Source organism: Anneissia japonica, unplaced genomic scaffold (assembly GCF_011630105.1).
Source record: "Anneissia japonica isolate Jap-2015-1 unplaced genomic scaffold, ASM1163010v1 scaffold287755_len519135_cov135, whole genome shotgun sequence".
Lineage (NCBI taxonomy): Eukaryota > Metazoa > Echinodermata > Crinoidea > Comatulida > Comatulidae > Anneissia > Anneissia japonica.
The window spans coordinates 222,215-242,446 of NW_022704004.1; the positions used below are offsets into that span (position 1 = coordinate 222,215).

Consider the following 20,232-nt stretch of genomic DNA (forward strand, 5'->3'; position numbering starts at 1 on the left):
TAGGCCCTGTTACACTTCAAGTAAGATGCTTAGGCTGGCCCTATGTACTGTTATAACATTACACTAAATCGTAAAATAGAACAGCGCTGCCATTTTCCATATTCTCATGGCAAATACTCAGGACTTTTGATTTAGTTTACATTTGTGCTAAATTATGTTTTAAGATTTTTAAAATGTATTATTTGGGATTTGCCTTGTCATAGTGAAAGAAAATAAATTTACTACACTCATTGAGATTCAAAATGTAGTATGTGATCTGTACACTTGCTGCCTATGGAGGAAATACAGAAATCAATTGAGTTTGTTTTCACAAGCTCATTCGCTTACGACGCAAATTGTTAGTGCACGCGTAGAAACTAAAGAATCTTGGTGTACGGTGGCTCAGGGTTGGCATTGTGTGTTTACGAAAGGGCCAAATGCATCGGCGACACTACTTTAGGCCTATGTAATATTTCGAATTATGAGATTTTGAAATCGATTGAATTATCGCCTTCAATCCGTACATTGTGAAAGCCCGATACTATTGAGGGTTCCCTCACGTCTCCTAGTCCAGTTACGGTTTTCCTGACCCAATTACGGTTCCCCTTCCCCTTTGTCCCCACACGTAGTGTTGCGTCATCGTTACACCCCACCTTTTCTACAAATTCCTGTGCCAAAAAGTGTTCATGTATCTACGAAATATCTTATAAATATTCTGAAGACCTTCAGACCCTTCAAGTATTTTAACAGTATAACGTTTTTTAGGATATAGAACACCAGGATTAATCTGAACGTTATAATTCAAACACCACAGAAGAAGCTTTTACCATTTGGACTAATATCTTCAATGGTATTTGTGATAAGCACGCACGTATGTAACCAGAAGATTTTAATACAACTTACCTATATAGTTATTGGAGAGACATGATGTTTTTTTTTTATCGTTTTCATCAGAGAGACAAATTAAAGAAAAAAGCTAACAAAAAAAAGAAAGAAAAAAAAACTAAGGACGCTAAGGACTTACCAAACTATCGTCAATTATACAAAAAACTATTTGTAGAAATGCTAAAACTGATTACTATAAGTCCCATGTTACTAACAACAAAGGTAAATACTAAACAGATCCGGAAAGGTCTTAAGGATCTTGTTCTTTCTAAATATTCTAATATTTTATCACCTTCCTTCTCTATTAATGATACTGACATTTCGGATCCTAAAACTATTGCTAACTTCTTCAACACGTGCTTTGTTAATGCAGGCTAACTTATCTTTGCACTCTTACGTTGATCCATTGTCATATCTTACTCCTTGCGCCCATAATTTTTCTTTTGAAAATATTAGTAATGATTTGGTTTTCCAAGAGCTTATTACTTCAAATCCCCATAAGTCTTCTGGTTTAGATAACACTAATAGCAGACTCCTGAAACTTGCTGATCCCCTAATATCACCCCACCTTACGTTTATCTTCAATCTATCCCTCAATTCTGGCATCTTTCCATTTCTCTGGAAGCACTTTAAGGTCACACATGTCTATAAATCGGGCAAAAAAATAATAGCTTATTAATAATTACCGTCCTATTTCTATTCTCCCTACATCTTATAAAATCATTAAAAAAGCTGTATCTTTACAGCTCTACACTTACCTCAATTATAATAAGCTCATCTGCTTCTCTCATCTTGGCCTTCGACCTAAACATTCTACATGTATACACTAACCACATTTACTAACACTTATGACAACTTGCTTTTAACAAATAAACAAAGAAAGTTGACTGGCTCGATCTTTATAGATCTTAGGAAAGCTTTTGACACCGTTAATCATGCAATTTCGCTGTCTTAACTTTCCTTCTACGGTTTCTCAGCTTTAACCACTTCTTGGTTCAAATCTTACTTAACCTCTCGCACTCAACAAGTCCTTTATGGTCACATTTTATCTGACACCTACACCGTACTAGCTGGAGTTCCTCAAGTTTCTACGTTAGGACCACTATTGTTTTCTTTATATATTAATGATCTTCCATCTTTTATTACTAACATTGATTTTATTATACACACTGACATGTATGCTGATGATACCATTATCTATTACAGTAACACCACATTACCACTACTCGAGCAAAAACTTAACCTACCCCTTAACCGCCTTTCTCTATGGCTTAAACTAAATCAATGATAATTGGTCTTGTAGAAAAGCTCAAAACAATTTCTAACACAACTTATCATCGATAACCATCCTATTGTCTTTGTTACCTCTCACAAACATCTTGGAGTTACCATTAACAACACCCTAACATGGAATTCACACACTTCTACTCTTTGTAAAAAACTTAACTATATTGTATTTCTTCTTGCACGCACCTCTAATATTGTTAACCAATCTACTCTTATTGTTCTTTATAATGCTTTATTTCTCACCCGCTTTGATTATTGCTGCTCTGTCTGGGGCTCAAACTATACAGAGCTTTACGTATAATCCTTAAACTTCCATTTATCATCCACCTTACTGCAGACCATATTTAAACTTGACCGTACCCTTCCTTTACATAAAAGACTTGACTAAAATTAATTAGGTTACCTTCTCAACAACTCAGCTTACTCTCTCGCCCCACAAACTATGCCACCGCTTGACCAAAATCAAAGCTCATAACAGAATGATCACACACAAAATAACTAATGGAAATCTTCTTGTTCCCAAACCTACACTTGAAATTTTTAAACTATCCTTTAGTTACAAAGCCCCACATCTCTATAACGCGCTTCCTTTATCTATTCACAATTCACCTTATATTTTTCTTTCAAAAGCCGACCCTTGGAGTTCTTGAAAGGCTAATCTTTTGCTTAGTCTTCGTTTTTTGTTTTTGCCTAATACATTTATACTGTTACTTTTGCTTTTTTCACAATATTTATTATTTTATTACTTCTTAGATTAAAATTGTTTTTATTATTTTGTCTTTTATGTCATTATCTCCTTTTCATTGTTTTTAATTATTATTACCTGATTTTTGTCACTACTTTTATTTTTCATTGATGCATTTTATCATATATTTGTTATTTTTTTTACGTGTTTCTCTTTTTTTCGTTTTGTCTTTTGACTTAATTTTTTGATGCTTAATTTTTACTATAATTATTTTCTTAATGAGAAAATTCATTTGTTTGGATTATATTTAATTTTTTACTTAATTCTTATGACTGTTGCAATAATCTGCATATTGTATTTTTAGTTATTTTAATTTTAAGTTGTAATGTCTGTGGTATTCTTATTCTAATTTAAATTGAAAGTTGAGATGTTTTCCGTAATTTGCTTTGTTGCATGTTAATGTTCCCTAATGATTAGCCTCTGCTGGATGGATCACCCTCATTAATTTTGGTTAAAAAAAAAAATGTTTGTATAATGTTCAATCATCTTTGATCCAGTGAACCTCTAACTTGGTCTAGATAGTTACAGCATCTGTAAACCACGTATACGACTAGAGTTTAAATCACTTTTGGAAAAAATGGTTATCCTTTTTGCAGAATTCTTCATTTGTAAACAGTCAATTAAAAACATAATGCGAATTTAAATAAATCTACTGAAATTACTAATAAAAAATATAATATCCTTACATGGTAAAAATATAAAGAATAATAATTATTAACCTGTAGCTGAACAAGTAAGAATGCAATAAACAACGCATTGTATAGTACAGAAAATCATATAACTTACCGAACGTTGCAGTTCGGCATGTCATAATAATAATAATGATAATAATAATAATAATAATAATATTAATAACGTTCACACAAGGTTGCAGGAAAGTTTAAACGTTATGTAGGTATGAAATTCTATCTGCGTATTTTTATGATTCTACAAACTAAAGTTTTTAACACAAAACTGTAACATTAATATTATTCGTTCCTTGGCACAGGGACAAAGGATATTTATTTGCTTTTTTTTACACAATGGCCTCTGGCCCATACAAATATAGGTTGACATGAATTTAAAGAGCGATATGATCGTTTCTAAGTTTAAATGATAAATATAAAAATTTAGATAAATCATTGATAATATTGGGAGCACTGGTGGATATTAAACGACTGAATTTGAATTTCGACTTGTACTAAATTATGCAGGTATGAAAGTGTTTCTAATATAGGAATAAAATGGGCAAATCAAGGTAAAATGGTATTCATCGTCATCTAAATTTTAGGAGTAAAATTTTTATTTTTTTATTATTTCGATCTCATTTGATCCATCTACCAGTTTCAATTTCAAGTTTGAAGATATCTAGACGAAGTTTTGTCAGAATCCGTCTATATTTCAAGTTTTCAAGATGTAATAAATAGGTATCAGCATTATAGTTGTTTTTAAATGTAATATAGTATTAAAGCTTTGGATGTGAAGCAATTTCTCTTGGAGTCGATGACGTTTAATGTCGGTTAAACGTAAAGTAAATTCGGAAATAAATTCGTCATGATTAGTAGCATTCTATGCTATATCCAAATATCCCCAAATCCAATAGAACATAAAATGTGTTTGATATAATAAGCCCAACATTTACCATTTGAATTTGTTTTTCAAAGCTGAAAATGATAACATTTAGAAATAAAGCTAAAATTGTCTGCATTCTAATTAAAATCTAATTTTTGTATAAGATTTTTAAATATAATACGGAATTGCTAGTTTAACTGAATTTAAACATTTCTAAGCATAAAAAATGCAAATTAAGACTGAAATTTAATTGTTTGTGTTCCACAAAAAAAAAATAAATGCGGATGAATTTTTCATGTTTGATTTTGCGACAGGTCTGCGAAGAAATATAGTAGGCGCCGAAAACATTAGCCTATCCAACACTGCTAGGCTAGGCCTAGCCTTACCTCGATTTAGGTTCTGTTATCACACATAAAAATGGCCGACATGATATTGTCAGTTGCTGGTATTGATACTTGTGAAATATAATATTTCATAGGAATTATATCGAATTTGTTAAAAAACTGATTCTGACCGAGATTTTAACACTTAAACAAACATACTCAGCCCTTCTCGAACGATCGTATTGTGCTAGATGCGAAGTACAAAAACTAATCCCATTACAGAGGGCGCACTTTTTTGACTGTATAAAGTATACATAAATGCGAGAGTATTCCAGCGGATGCGATCTACAACCTCTAAATTTGCCTAGTAACGACGAATACGTCGAGAACATGGTAATATTCTATGAGAAATAGTCTGTATTTCTCTTTTTTTTTATTCTTTTGCGTAAAAAGCAAATTTGAGTAGTTAAATTATAGTTTATACACAACAATAACCTCAGTATACTTTAGGAACAGGAATTGATGTTAGGTACTAAATCTTAATAAATAAACTAATGATCGATGGGCAGGATCACCGCAATAGAAATCCTATAGGCGACCCGAAAGTCATTGCCCTATGCAGTGGTCAAAGAAGAACCTGTTTAATTCAAGTACGGTACCGGGCTAATAAATTAAGTACAGGAGTCAACGTTTTTGCTAATACTAAGTGTACCCAATCATTATAGAGAATAAGAGATCTAATTACAAGAGTATACCTCAGTCTAGGGTAATGTATAATTTCGTCACCATTGATGTTTTAGCACTTGCTATCATTGGACATATTTTTACTTTCTTACCCAACCCAACCATCCCCAACATCTTCCCATTCCAATACCGGGGTTCTCATGTAATATCGGCTGGTATAATTCTTATCAAAATTAGTTGCCCCCAATTGAATATACTAACGGGGTTGTAATGGTTCATAGTAAATGAAAATATCGCCCTAGGCCTCTACTCGGGTCCATCGGGAATTCCCATGATTCGCCAGCAAGACAAATAGTATTGCATGAGTGACCTCCAAGAAGCCAAACAGTAGTTAAGTCATGGAGGTATAAATATATTTTTATACCTCCATGGTTAAGTAAGGTATTTCTGTTTTAATTGTATATACTGTAGCTGAGCAATATATAAAAAACGTTATAAGAATTCGTTATAATAAATTACGACGATCTCGAAATATATATTGTGTTGTGTATAAACTAAAATTTATGCCAATATTTTTCCAAGTTTTTTAATAATTAAAGTAATGCATGCATCTTTTCTTTAAAAAAAATATGTTTTAGTGAAATTTTGCCGGAAATGGGGCTTTAAGTAAAGGTAAAAATTACCGCAAAGAACTTTTTAAACAATAAACTGAAAGAGGGACTCTCCCACATTCTGCATTGACTGCACCCCTTAGCGCGGAATTGCAATGCTCAATATCTACAGAATTTAGTTTAAACTTTTTTCGATAGTCGGTATTTCATTAATATAACATTCTTATATCGTAATATTGTTAGCTGGGTATAATTACTATAGACTGTCCGAATCAATACAGCTGTATATACGGGATTATGATTAATGAATGGGGATGACCAATAGAACGTCTTTTTTGGTATATCTATAATAAATCCTTCTTCATACAGAAATGCAGTTAAGAATAATATATTGTTTTTTGGGTTTTTTTTTTAGATTAACTGTGTACGTTAATACAGTAATTATTATATATTGATTTCTGTAACAAATTCAAATTAATGGCAATACTGTTTCTAAATACATAGCTGTATAAATAAGTTAATGCATTTTTGTTTTGATATTAGACTTGTCTATCGTAAAACCTAACGGTCACAGTAACGATGAAGATTGCACTGAAATATATCCAACAGGCTTGTTGAATAATGTGAATTGTAGTAATATTGCCCTACCTATATGTGAAAAAGGTAAATACGTCAAACACATATTTTGCTTAAATTCGTAAATACTTACAAGTAAAGTTTCAAATTTCGGTCTTAATTGCTACTATCGAGGGAAAATCTCTGCTTAGTCACATAGACCTACTAATATTTCTTAACAATTACACATTTAGAAAATTATATATAGAACTTACTCTGAGTTCGTCATATATACAAACGAATAAATCCATGCTACCTTTCTCATTGTTTGGTCGCTTCACTTTTGATGTACTGCATTTAGGATATACTATGTGAACATACAATATTTATATTTGGAGACTAAGAACATCATTTCGTGTGGTTTGTTGTGAGAGGCATATTCGCAAGAAATACACATTTTTGTTTGCTTGTTTATCTCGTACGTATTCTCACAATAGAGATTGTTCTCATTATAAAACATTAGACTTGCATGTTTCTAATCTCTTGTATTTATATTAAAGATGTTCAAAACACCTGCCCTCAAGAATACTCTTGTCAAAATTCTTCTGTATGCTTACCCCATCTTAAAGGCGACTACGATTTTTGCTGTAAGTAACTATTATTTATGTTAAAGTATATCAACGTATTAATCTACATTTTTATACTACGCACATACACGGACATCTTCACACACAAATCCACACCTACATTCGTACATAAAATACAGATAAGACATTCCTTATAATTTTCCGGCTGCCGTCGTCACCATATTGACATTTTCTCTACCCATGTACGACATACTCTTATAGTTCATATTATTTTATAACAATGTGATGCCAAGTGGCGATAGAACTACTTTATAAGCATTAACCATCTCAGATTGTATTTTCTCAGACAATAAATGTCCAGCTGGATGCACATGTAAAGACTTTGGAGTTATGTGCAATGCAATCGAATGGAATCCAACAATAATAATCAAACCTTCAGTTGCTTACCTGTAAGTAATTATATCCATTACCGGTAATAATCTCATGGTCAAATCTGTCGTATGTTACATCGTTAATTTATTTGGGTCATGTTATTTTTCCAAATCTACAAAATATTGATGACATTGCATGTCAATACAGATCGTATTTTGTATTCAAGCCAATAGGCCAAAAGAGGGCTCTTATCTGTCCCAGGATAAAATATCCTCATTTTGAAATTGACATAAGAAGAAAATGTGAAACTACTTCGCAGCTCAAATCATGCCAACCACAGACTCAGAATTAGTTAGACTATTGTTTTCTAAAAAAATCAATCAAAGAAAATTTTCCCTTTCGAGAGGGGTGCTAATTCAGACGGGGCACTTATTCGCTCGATTACGGTAGTACACAAATATAGTAGTTCATACGCAAGTCTGTTAAAGTTTGCTGATTATTATATTTTAAAATCTGTCTGCATATTTGAAGTAACATAACAATTACCAACTAGAACCCACTGAACTGAAATATAATTAAGCTAGTGTATTAAAAAGTCTTTACCTTGACTAAAGACATAGCGCTGGCTTTGACAGGCAACCAAAACCATGTGAGCAGCACGCAATTAATTAGAAATAAATCATATTCAAACTATGCTTTATTATGTTTGATAGGCAGCTAATCGATGAATGTTGTAAATAAATGTGGCACTTTACCATGATGTTTAGAAGCGTCAGTTATCGCCAAACTCTCAATGTGTGACGAAGAGGCTGTTTTGTTCATTTTATCAAATAGACAAATAACAATTTTGTGATAATATGAAAGTAGTCTTTTTTGGCAAATCTTGAATCATTTTATGGTTGTGATGATATAAGTATACACCTCAGAAAGACAATAGGAATATATTCATATTTTATCTTTCTCGTTATCTTACCACAGACAACCATGGTATTCTCAATCAATTACTCCAAATATCTCAATATGATTGGCTTTAGCTATTATTGAGACTGCTTGAGTTATATATATATATATATAATATATATAGTTGTATCTAGTTGTAGTTTCCACGTATGTCTCATACGAATATATAAATAAAAGTAAATACGAAAATGAAGCGACAGCATACGTTGACATAATAGAGACATAAAATTTATTGCAAACGAATATTTCGGACACGCCTGTGTCCTTCTTCAGCGTTAACACGTATGATACGTGTTAACGGGTTAAAGGGTCTGTAGTTATGACCTGGATGGTGTAACATTTTCTTTTACATTTCTTTAATAGAAAACTGGTCAATATTCTTGTGCCTGAATCATCTCAGCGAATGTCCGAAGATGGATTAAAAGTTCTGCATATCATAATGGATTTCCCACTACTCCAAACAGCGTATGTTATCCAAGGAGTTAAACTATTAGACGACATTCTTTGACAACTACAAGAAAAAATTGATAAATACTAGTGATCAAATTGTCACAAAAAAAAAAAAAAAAAAAAAAAAAAAACACAACCATCTACAACAATAGAAACTACCTTAGCCATTTTTGATAACAACACTTTCAATCGTCTGTAACAAAAACAAACGTTCACTCGTATGACACTTTTATAGCAATAACTGAGCAGTCGTCGAAAACAGCAGCAATAATATCGTAGATAAAATCGTCTTCAGTGACAGTAATAATCACTCATTGATAACAATAGCAATAATATTTCATAATAATATTATATACATAAATTATATTTCAGAAACTTTTCGAACAATGAAATTCAAGATATTCTACCAGGTACATTCCTGAATCAGACCTTGATGAAGGAGCTGTAAGTTACCTCTACAAATAACAATTACTCTATACTGATATCGAATTTATATAATTGAAATAATTCGTTTGCGGACAATAAATATTATTTAAAAAAAACTTGTAATAATGACAGTAACACAATTATAAATAAATAAAAATTGCCTTAATTTAGTTCTGGTATGACATTGTATTTTTAATAAATGTAATGCTCAATGACTAAAATTACAACATGCAATTAAAAAAAAATAAAACATTTAATCAGTGGAAACATCTAATTAGTGGAATTAGCGTGGGAGAAAGAGTAATTATCTATGAATACTATTATGTAGATTAAATGTGAGTTCAGATTAGTAAAATGATAATGACAATAGTAATGAATATAACAAAATAAAAAATAATAATCATAACTGGTATTACCTAACACACAAAGCATTTCAAAGAAAGAGATACAGCTCCACAGTGGGGTGTCCAAATTAAACCGCCTTGTGTAATTTGCTTAACAATGGGATTTGTTTGATAACGCAATAACTGATCTAAATTAAGGTGTCTTTAAAGGTTTCATAAGTATTCAATTGTTGCAAATGACGTTTTGCAAATTAAAAAATAAAAAATGTAACACAATGAAGAAAAATGTATTCCATATTGTTAGAACATCTAAAAATTATTATAGAATGTCGCGTATAGTCAACATTATTACATTATCCTTTATTAAAGTCATAATGTATGTCATATGATATCTATGACATTGGCCTGCCGTTTTATGTACTTTTTACGATAATTATATATTTATAAACTCTCTGTACAAAGAAAAAAAGGCCAAACTATCATATAATCAAAGTGACCACTTGTTTATACATTATGATGGTTTTTTTAGTATTTCCATTTATTTGTCACCTTTTGTCATTATTGTTCAGGTATATTTATTTAAAAAAATTCATACAAAAAAAATTAAACACAAATTCAAAAACAGAAGTTATTGGCAATAAAAAGTCTTAACCACCGAGATACAGTTTAACACTAGTGCATCCAAAAGAATCACAAGATGCAGTATAATTTGCATAATTGCTTATTCTCCTTATGTCTTGAAGGGATTTGTCTGGTAACGCAATAACACATCTAAATCAAGGTACCTTAAATGGTTTGACAAGTCTTCGATCGTTGTAAGTGATGTTATCAGTTCTAAATTACAGTTTCCTAACACTCAAATAAAGTCGTGAAGCATTTAACATTGTTTACTATGCCGGCCATTATGTGAAAGAGCTAAATTTTTGTTCGTCCTCATTCTGTTATGAGCTTCCCTGCTTGTAAAACCAGAGTTTAGTTAACAAATACCCTAGACATTCTCATTCCGAATATAGTTTTTGTTGGTGATCATATGGATAATATAATGAGTTACTTCAATCTAACAATAACATTACAAATATTAATAACAGTAGCGATTATGATGACAATGTCATCGGTTTGCCATAATTAAGAATATTTTCCCCTTTTTAATAAATGGGTGAACGTTAATAGCAGTTGTTATAGATGTAATGTAACTTTAATTTAAATACAAAGGCTAAGGTTTGTAAACAGGAAATACAGTATAAGTTCTAAATCATTATTTATAACTCATACATTGTAAACATCTTTTAGAGGATTTAAGAAAATATTAGTAAAATGCTTGACCACCGAAGTCGTAATATCGCTGTTCATAAGGAAAACTGCGCTCACTTGGCTCTGGTAAAAATTAGTGATATTTGGTGAATTATTTCTGTATTGATCGTCCTGAATTATTCCGACATGTTGGTGAATAATAGGTAGTTTTCTTATTTTTCATACTCGTATTACTTTTGGACTACGTACAAAGTTAGGCCTGGTGGTAGGCAATGCTATATGGCGGATGAGTTGAAAGCCAGGACCAAGTGCGTGTATGCAAATACAAATACCACAAGAGATACGGCGTCGAAAAAGGGGTAAAGCCGGTGATGTTAAAAAAACAGTTTCATACTAGGAAATTTAAACCTTATTTACCAAGTATGATAATGAAAAACACTCGAAGTGCAATAAAACGGACGAACTAAGAGCTAATGTGATGCACTTTCATAAATTTAGAACTGCCAGTATCATATTTTACACAGAGACCTGGTTATTGGAGAATACGAGTGATTAACATTTTGAGATTAATGGATTCTGGTTATTTCGAGGCGATAGGACTGCATCATCAGGGAAGAGTGGAGGGGAAGTTAAAGTATACCTTATTGAAAGCTACTGTCATCCAAATAACATAAAAATAAGTTTATTTGCCTACCTCATGTTGACATTTTGGTTTTGTGTACGTCTATACTATTATTCCTAGGGGATTTTCGCATGTAATTATGGTAGCGGTGTAAACACCACCAGACAGGAGACATGCAAATGAAGCTAGAGCAGCATTTAGTAGTATTATTAGTGAGATAGAAATTGCGAATCCTGACGCTTTTATCGTCGTTAGCGGAGACTTCAACCACTGTACTTTGTATAGAAGCAATATTTACTTCTACCAACACATTAAGTGCAGCACAACGGGGTGAAGCTACACTTTATCTTAGCTACTCAAACGTAAAGGATGTCCTGTTACACCAGTAACCTAACCTCGGTTTATCAGACCATAACTTGTGCATCTGCAACCGAAGTACTGTCCAAAGGTTCTGCGTCAAAAACCAAATTTTTTACAGTAAAACAGTGGTCTAAAGAAGCAATTGAACAGCTTCAATTTGAGTTTGAAACGACGGACTGGAATATGTTTAAAGATAACTCTGATAATATGGATGAATTGACAGAAACCATTATTGCTAATATTAATTTTTTTACTGATAATGTGATCCCAATTAAGAAAGTAAAAGTGTATGGCAATTTTAAGCTATGGATAAATAAGATTATAATGGAGATATTAAAGAAGAAAATACAAGCATTTAAAAATAATGGTGTCACCCAAGCAAAAATTATCCAGAAAGAGTTGATCAAGTATTCTACCTAATCAGCAGTGACGCATCTTAAGGCTAACATGAGAACACGTGCAGTCGCCGCGGATTCATTACACTTCAGTTAGCCGTGTAGGACGGACGTACTTCTTTCAGTAATTTTGAAATGAAATAAAATAAAAGACAAGACACAAGGTGAATTTATTGCACATTTAAGGTGAAAATTTAAATGTACAATATATTTTTAAGTAATTATATTAAAAATGTTAAAAATACACCAGATATGACGTATTACAAATATATAATAAAGTTAAAATATACAAGTGGGAGGGCACAGTACAATATATTGTCTGGTATCTTTTATTCATTCACATATGAAATTCAAAAAAAGCAGCACTAACTGAATTACAATTTCAATATACGGTACAAATTAGGCAAATCAATAAATAAATTGGTATATACGATTCAATACATGAAGAATTAACTAAGTTAGCTATATACAAATTGAATTAATAAAAATTCAAATTGATTAGGTTACTATAAAAATAGATACAGAAGATGACAAATTAAAATATAATATAGGAAATGTGCATAAAAATACATGAATATACAATTAACAAAATAATTGTTCATTAAAAATAATAATTATGTAACGCAGTGGCACAGTATCGTATTAAATAACTATTGAATAAGTCATTAAAATATGGACGGTGCACGAAAAAATATATTTTTGTTCTCAACTTTTTGAATCAACTATAGTCAAATAACGTCCAACGTTTTCTTGTCTACAACAACTAACATTTCTAATGCAACAGAGATCGTAAATCAGCTTCATCACTGCAATCAAGTGATTCTTAAAGGACTCGGATCAGGATATTGCGAACCATTTACAAAGTTGGCAGCACACATTAACGAGCATGTGGCATCTATATTATAATTATGTTTATTTTAAACCCTACGAGCATAGTGTTGTAACATTACGTCAGATAACGTTTGGGATTCGTAAACTACTTGCCTGAAAAACCGTAACAACAAGTAGATCATAAAAGTCTCCATCTGAAGAAGTGAATATAATTCCATATTTCAGATTATTTGAGGGAAAAATAATGACTTTACTATTGATAATTTCACTAGGTGTTTAGCTGTTTTGACCAGGTGGCATTGTTCACACAGTCACCTAGATTCCTGTTTTTTTTTTTTTTTTTAATATAAGGCCATGTTAAAAAATAAATAAATAAGTTGTTAATCTTCCGTTCAATTCATAAGAAAAACAACAACAAAAAACCCACAAAAATATTATCTTTCCGCCCACAATTCAAATTTAGCTAAACCAACAATACCGTACTCGCACGAATAAGCGCCCGGGCGCTTAAAATATTTTGTGCACTCTGAGGGGCGCTTATTCAAACGGGGCGGTTATTTAAACTGCTTATGGAAATAGATGGAAATCGAGGGGTTCTTATGGGAAATTATTTTAATAATTAAAAATTCAAGAAGAACTTTTTGAATGAAAAAAAGATTATATAAGGACATTACGAATGGTGATTAGAAAAGATAATCGTCCAGAGAACATGGCTAATAACAAGAATGAGTGAATATTTACCGTACATAACAGCAAAATAGCAGATGCAATTAGTGGTGGGTAGTGGTTAACTTATTGGCCATCGGCCGATTGAGCTTAGCAGGATGGCAGGACCATTGTATTTTTCTTGAAAACTTGAAAAGATGAGAATGTGCTTAAGGTCGAAAAAAAATGAGTAGGACTAGACATAGACAAATCTGTACAAAAGATTAAAGTTGGAAATATACTGTCTGTCCAGGAATCGGAGCTCTCATCTGTTCAAGAGAAATATCCTTATTTTGATATTGACTGAAGAAGAATGTGTTTCCACTCTACAGCTCAAATCATGACAACAATCACAGTCCCAGGATTGATTGGATTATTGACTTGCTAAAAAGAAAATCTTATAAGGGGGCGCTAATTCAAACGGGGCGCTTAAGGAAATTTTCACGTAAGGAAGGGCGGTTATTGGAGGTTATTGTTTTCAATGGCTTGGCAAGGCCTTCAATCGTTGTAAGTGGCAATCCACAAGCTAAATATCAGCTTTTTGACAATGAATATGCATTGTCTGATATGTCATTGTTTATGTCAAAACGTCGATAACGAAAAGCAATCTGAGACAATATATCAAATCATAATATCAGTCTTAAAGAACAAAATGACCCAATGAAGAACTATACTTGAAACATCATATATATATTTTATTTAGGATTAAAATACCTAAATGAAAATACAGTATTTCTCTATCCTATGAGTCAACCGCTATTACAAAAATTTAATTAGGCTATACACGTAGGCCTCTTACATTGTAGATTAAGAGTGGAGGCGTTTTCTTATCAAAAGCCTGGTGTTACGAATAAAACACAGCACCATGGAATTAGCAGGAAGAAGTCTTTACTACCACGACACATTTCTAATGTAGTATTCTGCATGTTATATTGGCAATTACCGGAAAACAAATTACTATACACTCATTGATATATCGGTAATTTTTCTCATGTGCTTGATTTTAAGGGATTTGTATAATAACGATATATATGGTGTAACAAAAGGTGCCTTCAGTGATCTAACAAGACTTCGAACGTTGTAAGTGTAAATGGAAAAGTTATGAAATATCAGTTTTTGAGATTTTGATAGTCTATGAAATAGACTAACAAACTATTTAATATTGCTTTATATGCTTAATATTTCAAAATGTATGCATAGCCGCACATTCATAATATGATGACGTTGGGGGTATTGATTCCGAAAGCCCTAGAAAAATGTTCTGTTTACTTTCGGGAATTTTTTTTTAATTTATTGCATAATTTCATATAATTCCTTCCGACTAAAAATGCAAACCAGAGCTTTCTCTATGATTAGACTTGGATATATAAAGTATCATATCAATTTTAAACCGACAATTAAAAAACATCGTGATCGATAACATACAATATCGATTGGATACAAAGAATGTATTACTTATTGTTACGTTCGTCTAGTTGTGGCACGAAGTTTGACTGTAAATGAAGTAGGGTAGATTCCAACGATGTTTTTTTTCAATCTGTCTTTATTCAGAACTCCACATTTTCAACATAGGAGGTGCAGCCTTATCACACCCTCCCCTTATAGCACTCTCAATAATATAAAATATGCTGTTTTTATCAGTAGAACTTTACAAAGCAAACATCGTCAATGTTACTTTTTATATTCTTAACTGATAGTTTATTTTTAACGGATTTACAACTGTATTAAACTAAATTCTTGACAAAGCGTCAGCCACTACATTATCTTTTCCACTTATATGGAAGATATCTAAATTCCACTCCTGCGATGCCAAGCTCCATCTGAGTAATCGCAGGTACTTGTTTTTTATCTTCTCAAGAAACGTTAACGGATTGTGGTCTGTAGATATCTTAATCTTGTGAGAAGCTGCTCCCAAGTACATCTCAATGCGCTGTAAGATCAACACTAATGCTAGGGTTTCCTTTTCCACCGTTTAGTAACAGTTTATCAAATTTCTTTGAGAAGCAGACTGGTGTTTTAATTTCACAATCATCCATCTGCATAAGTACTGCACCAGATCCGATGTCACTAGCATATATCATAAGAGAAAATGGTTTAAACCATTTTCTCTTAAAACCATTTATATCAACACCAGCTCACAAGTCAATATCATCTTCACATGACTGATTGCATCCTACACTCATTTGACCACTGATATGTCACGTTCTTCAGCAGAAGACTTTCAGGGGTGCCACTAACGAACAAAAATTCTTACAAAATCTTCTATAGTAACCTGTCATTTCCAAGAATTTCACTAACTTCTTATCCGTTGGGACTGGGAAGTTCTGTTTTGGCATGTACTGCTTTCTATTTACCACACCAACGACGTGTCCCAAAAACACTATCTATGTATCTTCTCTTCAAAAGAATTCCTATTCCTGTATTTAAAAACAAATTTCAATTCAAAAAATCATAACTCAATGTTTCTTATATAAAGATTCGATTTGTGAGAAGAGCATGCGCACATACACTTGGAAGCACCGCTTCCATTCCAGTGTTAATTGGCTAATACATAGTCCACTTCACTGATTCTCTCAACAATCTCATAAGGTTACTAGGTTCTTTAGCAACTAGCAAATTTTCTTGTAATGCTTTCATACGACAACGGACCAGTGACGATAATCAACTCAAACGGGCTGAAACTTAACGATTCCTGTACACTTTCTCTCACCGCGAAAAGAAGCAATAGTACTCCCTTGTCCCACTCACGCTCACTTTTGAAACAATACGTTCGCAACATGTTTTTAAGAGTTTGGTAAAATCTTTCCATCGCGCCCTTCGACTGAGGATAATACACGCTAGAATATACATGTTTCACACACACACACACACACACACACACACACACACACACACACACACATATATATATATATATATATATATATATATATATATATATATATAACGTTAAAAGATATTGTATTAGTGAGTTCAACAGTTATTCCTGTATGGATTAAAGCGATGTTCGTAATGTATGGCATGCAATCAATGTACTGTACTTTTGTAGATTGTATGAAAGTCGTGTTTATGCACTATTATAAACTTAGTTTTACTGTATATCAAAAACATTAACAAATATTTTATTTTGCTAAGAGTATATCCAAAGACATAACAAATATTTTATTTATTAGTTGTATTAGAAACTTTATTCGTAATGCATGGCATGTAATCAATGTACTGTAATGTAGTATAGTAGATTGTATGAAAGTCATGTTTATGCAATATCATAAACTTAGTTTTACTGTATATCAAAAACATTAACAAAAATTTTATTTGTTTGACTTTTTTTTATTTTTTTCATAATGCATGGATCAAAGCAATGTACAGTAGTAGTTATGCAATAATATTTTTCATAAAAACCTCAGTGCTAATGTTTATCCATAGACATAACAATTATTCTATTAGTTCAACCTTTTATTTATAAAGTATGGTAATTAATCCACTGTAGTAGATTGCGTGAAAGTTGTTTTAATGCAATATCATAATCTTGGTGCTACTGTATATCAAAAAACATCAACATATATTTTATTATTTCAACCTATTATTTATAAGTTATGGGCAAGCAATGTTTCTATGCAATAAATATGTTATTATTGAGTTCAACCTTTAATTCATAATCTATGGCATATGCAATGTTCAGTAATAGATTTTGTGATTTAAAAAAAATTAATGAATAATATAACTATGAAAGCTGTTGTTTTACTGTATATCAAGACCCTTAACAAACACCTCATTACTCATTGTATTAGATTATTGTATGTGAAAATTTATTTTATGCAACATCATAACTTTGGTACTACTGTATATCAAAAACATAAACAAAAGTACTTCATTTATACACCTGTAGTAGATTGTGTGAAAATTGTTGTTTTCTAGCAATAATATCAGAATTTTGTGACAACCTTTGTCCTACAATATGTATATAGATACCATAACAAATATTTTTTCACAGAGTTTTAAAATTATATTTATAAATCATAACATAGAGATGCAATGTACAGTATTGTAGTATGCATGAAAATTATTCTCTTGCAATGATACCATACCCGGTTCATGAAAACATTTGTGCTATATGAGATACCATAACAAATCAGTCAGTTTAGAATTGTGTTCAGTAATATAAGAATTGTGTCGTTTCAGTTATTTCTGTGTTACCTACTTCAGTTGTAATAATTTAAGCACGTCATTTTGGTGGATAGACCAGTGTCCACCTTCCAAATAAGAATCCCTGCTTCCACAGTCCCCAGATGTTGCCAGTTTAAGACTTGTATAAGAACTTAAAACATAAAAGTAACTACAGGCTTTTACTTTCTCAAAATATATGCAATAATATGAACATTACTGTAGATTATATTAAGCATAAAAAATTGAGGACCAATTAAAAAATATTCAAAAGCCCACAAACTGAACATACTAGAGACCAGCAGGTTTAGTGTATTTAGAATTTGTTTAATTACAAACTGAAATTATTATAATGATAGCAAAAATCATAAAACGGATTCTATTGCTTCCCCTCCCCTCAACATTCAGATGGTAATACATTTTTAACGTCGTCTGTATTTTAATAGGTTCTATACTTGTCAATAGTCGGAATAACAAATCGCTGTGCATTTTCCCATAATTGTGAATCCCTTTTAATAATACAATCATATGCACGTAATGCCCTCTATTATAGACCGAGTTCGTTATGATGGATAAGAGTGGAGTTTCTATTTTTTTAGCTTAAGAGCAAATCCATGTGTGAACAAGATTAAAAGTGTTAATAAACTAATTGTAGGCTAGCCGGCTACACACTATTCTTTTGTTTAAAATGGTTTATATTTCTTAAATAATAATAATAATAATAATAAGAAGAAGAAGAATAATGATGATGATGATGATGATGATGATAATAATAATAATGATGATGATGATGATGATGATGATGATAATGATGATAATGTTGATAATGATGATAATGATGATAATGATGATAATGATGATAATGATGATAATGATGATAATAATGATAATGATGATAATGATGATAATGATGATGATAATAATAATAATAATAATAATAATAATAATAATAATAATACGATATCACGTCAGGTAGGGCAAAACATCACTCCTATGATTATTTCCTGACGCAAATTTCATATCTTTATAATAGTAATCGTATTGTTTATTCTAATATATTTTAAAGGAATTTGCACAGTAACAAATTACCTGATCTGAATGAAGGTGCCTTCAATGGTTTGAAAAGTCTTTAAGAGTTGTATGTGGCAATCCTCTAATAATCTTAATAATCTTTTCTCAATAAATAACACATAAAACCAATAATTGAATATATATATTGTTATTGGTCACATGACGAGTATAATCTACAGATTATGAAAATCATACCGATTATAAATTTCATGACAATCGATGTTATACCAAGAATGCATTACTTCAAATATAAATAATTTAACACCATTTATTATTTTCGCACATTACTTATTTTATATAAAATATTGATGGAAATGAATGTAAATACATCGGTAAATACATGTATGTATTACATAACCTATGTAAAGAATATCATTTTATGTCGGATTACGTATGTTTTAACGATCAGAAAATTAGTAATTCACGGTGTATTGAACCTCACACTCAATACATAATTATTAGTCAACGTTGTTCAACTATAGTAAAAATATAACGTCCTGGAACGTTTTCTTGTCAACAACAACCAACATTTCTAATGCAACAGCGATCGCAAAGTAGCTCCGTAACTGCGCTATAAGTGTATCTTAGGGAACTCGGACCTGGATTTTGCGAACTATTTGCTAAGTTTTCAGCACACATTAAACGTAATTACATTTATAAATCTTAATAACATATATAAAAATCGATTATGTTAGTAAATTACAAAGGTGATAAAGAAAGACAATGTTGATGGTACGATAATAGAGAACGATTATGACTGGTGATGATGATAAAGTAGACTCGATTATGGTCACACATCACTTACCGTCTTGCTCCATCTTGGCAAATTCCCCAGGAAACATGCAACTCAGTCGATTATTTGTCTGTCGTCTGTCCGTTCATTCATTTGTGGGTTCTTTTATTCATTGAGTAGTAGTTTGATTTAGTCCACGGCTACATTGTATGTTTTAGTTGAAACTATATAATTAATTGATAATTAAGTCGTGTTTCTGACTAACCAAATGTCAATTTGTTTTTACAAAATAATCTATTACAAACCACTTCCCAATTGTTCACGTATTATCTACAATACAC

General features: G+C 31.5%; 1 protein-coding gene across 1 annotated transcript in view; it reads left to right on the forward strand.

Moving 5' to 3' along the window:
* The window catches only part of LOC117104560, a 28,203-nt gene extending 17,625 nt beyond the window's left edge, over nucleotides 1-10,578 (forward strand). Inside the window, exons 10-15 of the mRNA XM_033245415.1 lie at nucleotides 6,609-6,728; nucleotides 7,181-7,267; nucleotides 7,554-7,656; nucleotides 8,903-9,004; nucleotides 9,362-9,433; nucleotides 10,503-10,578. Coding sequence (XP_033101306.1) covers nucleotides 6,609-6,728; nucleotides 7,181-7,267; nucleotides 7,554-7,656; nucleotides 8,903-9,004; nucleotides 9,362-9,433; nucleotides 10,503-10,578 — 560 coding nt within the window. The remainder of the gene's footprint in view (nucleotides 1-6,608; nucleotides 6,729-7,180; nucleotides 7,268-7,553; nucleotides 7,657-8,902; nucleotides 9,005-9,361; nucleotides 9,434-10,502) is intronic.
* The last annotated feature ends 9,654 nt before the right edge of the window (nucleotides 10,579-20,232 follow it).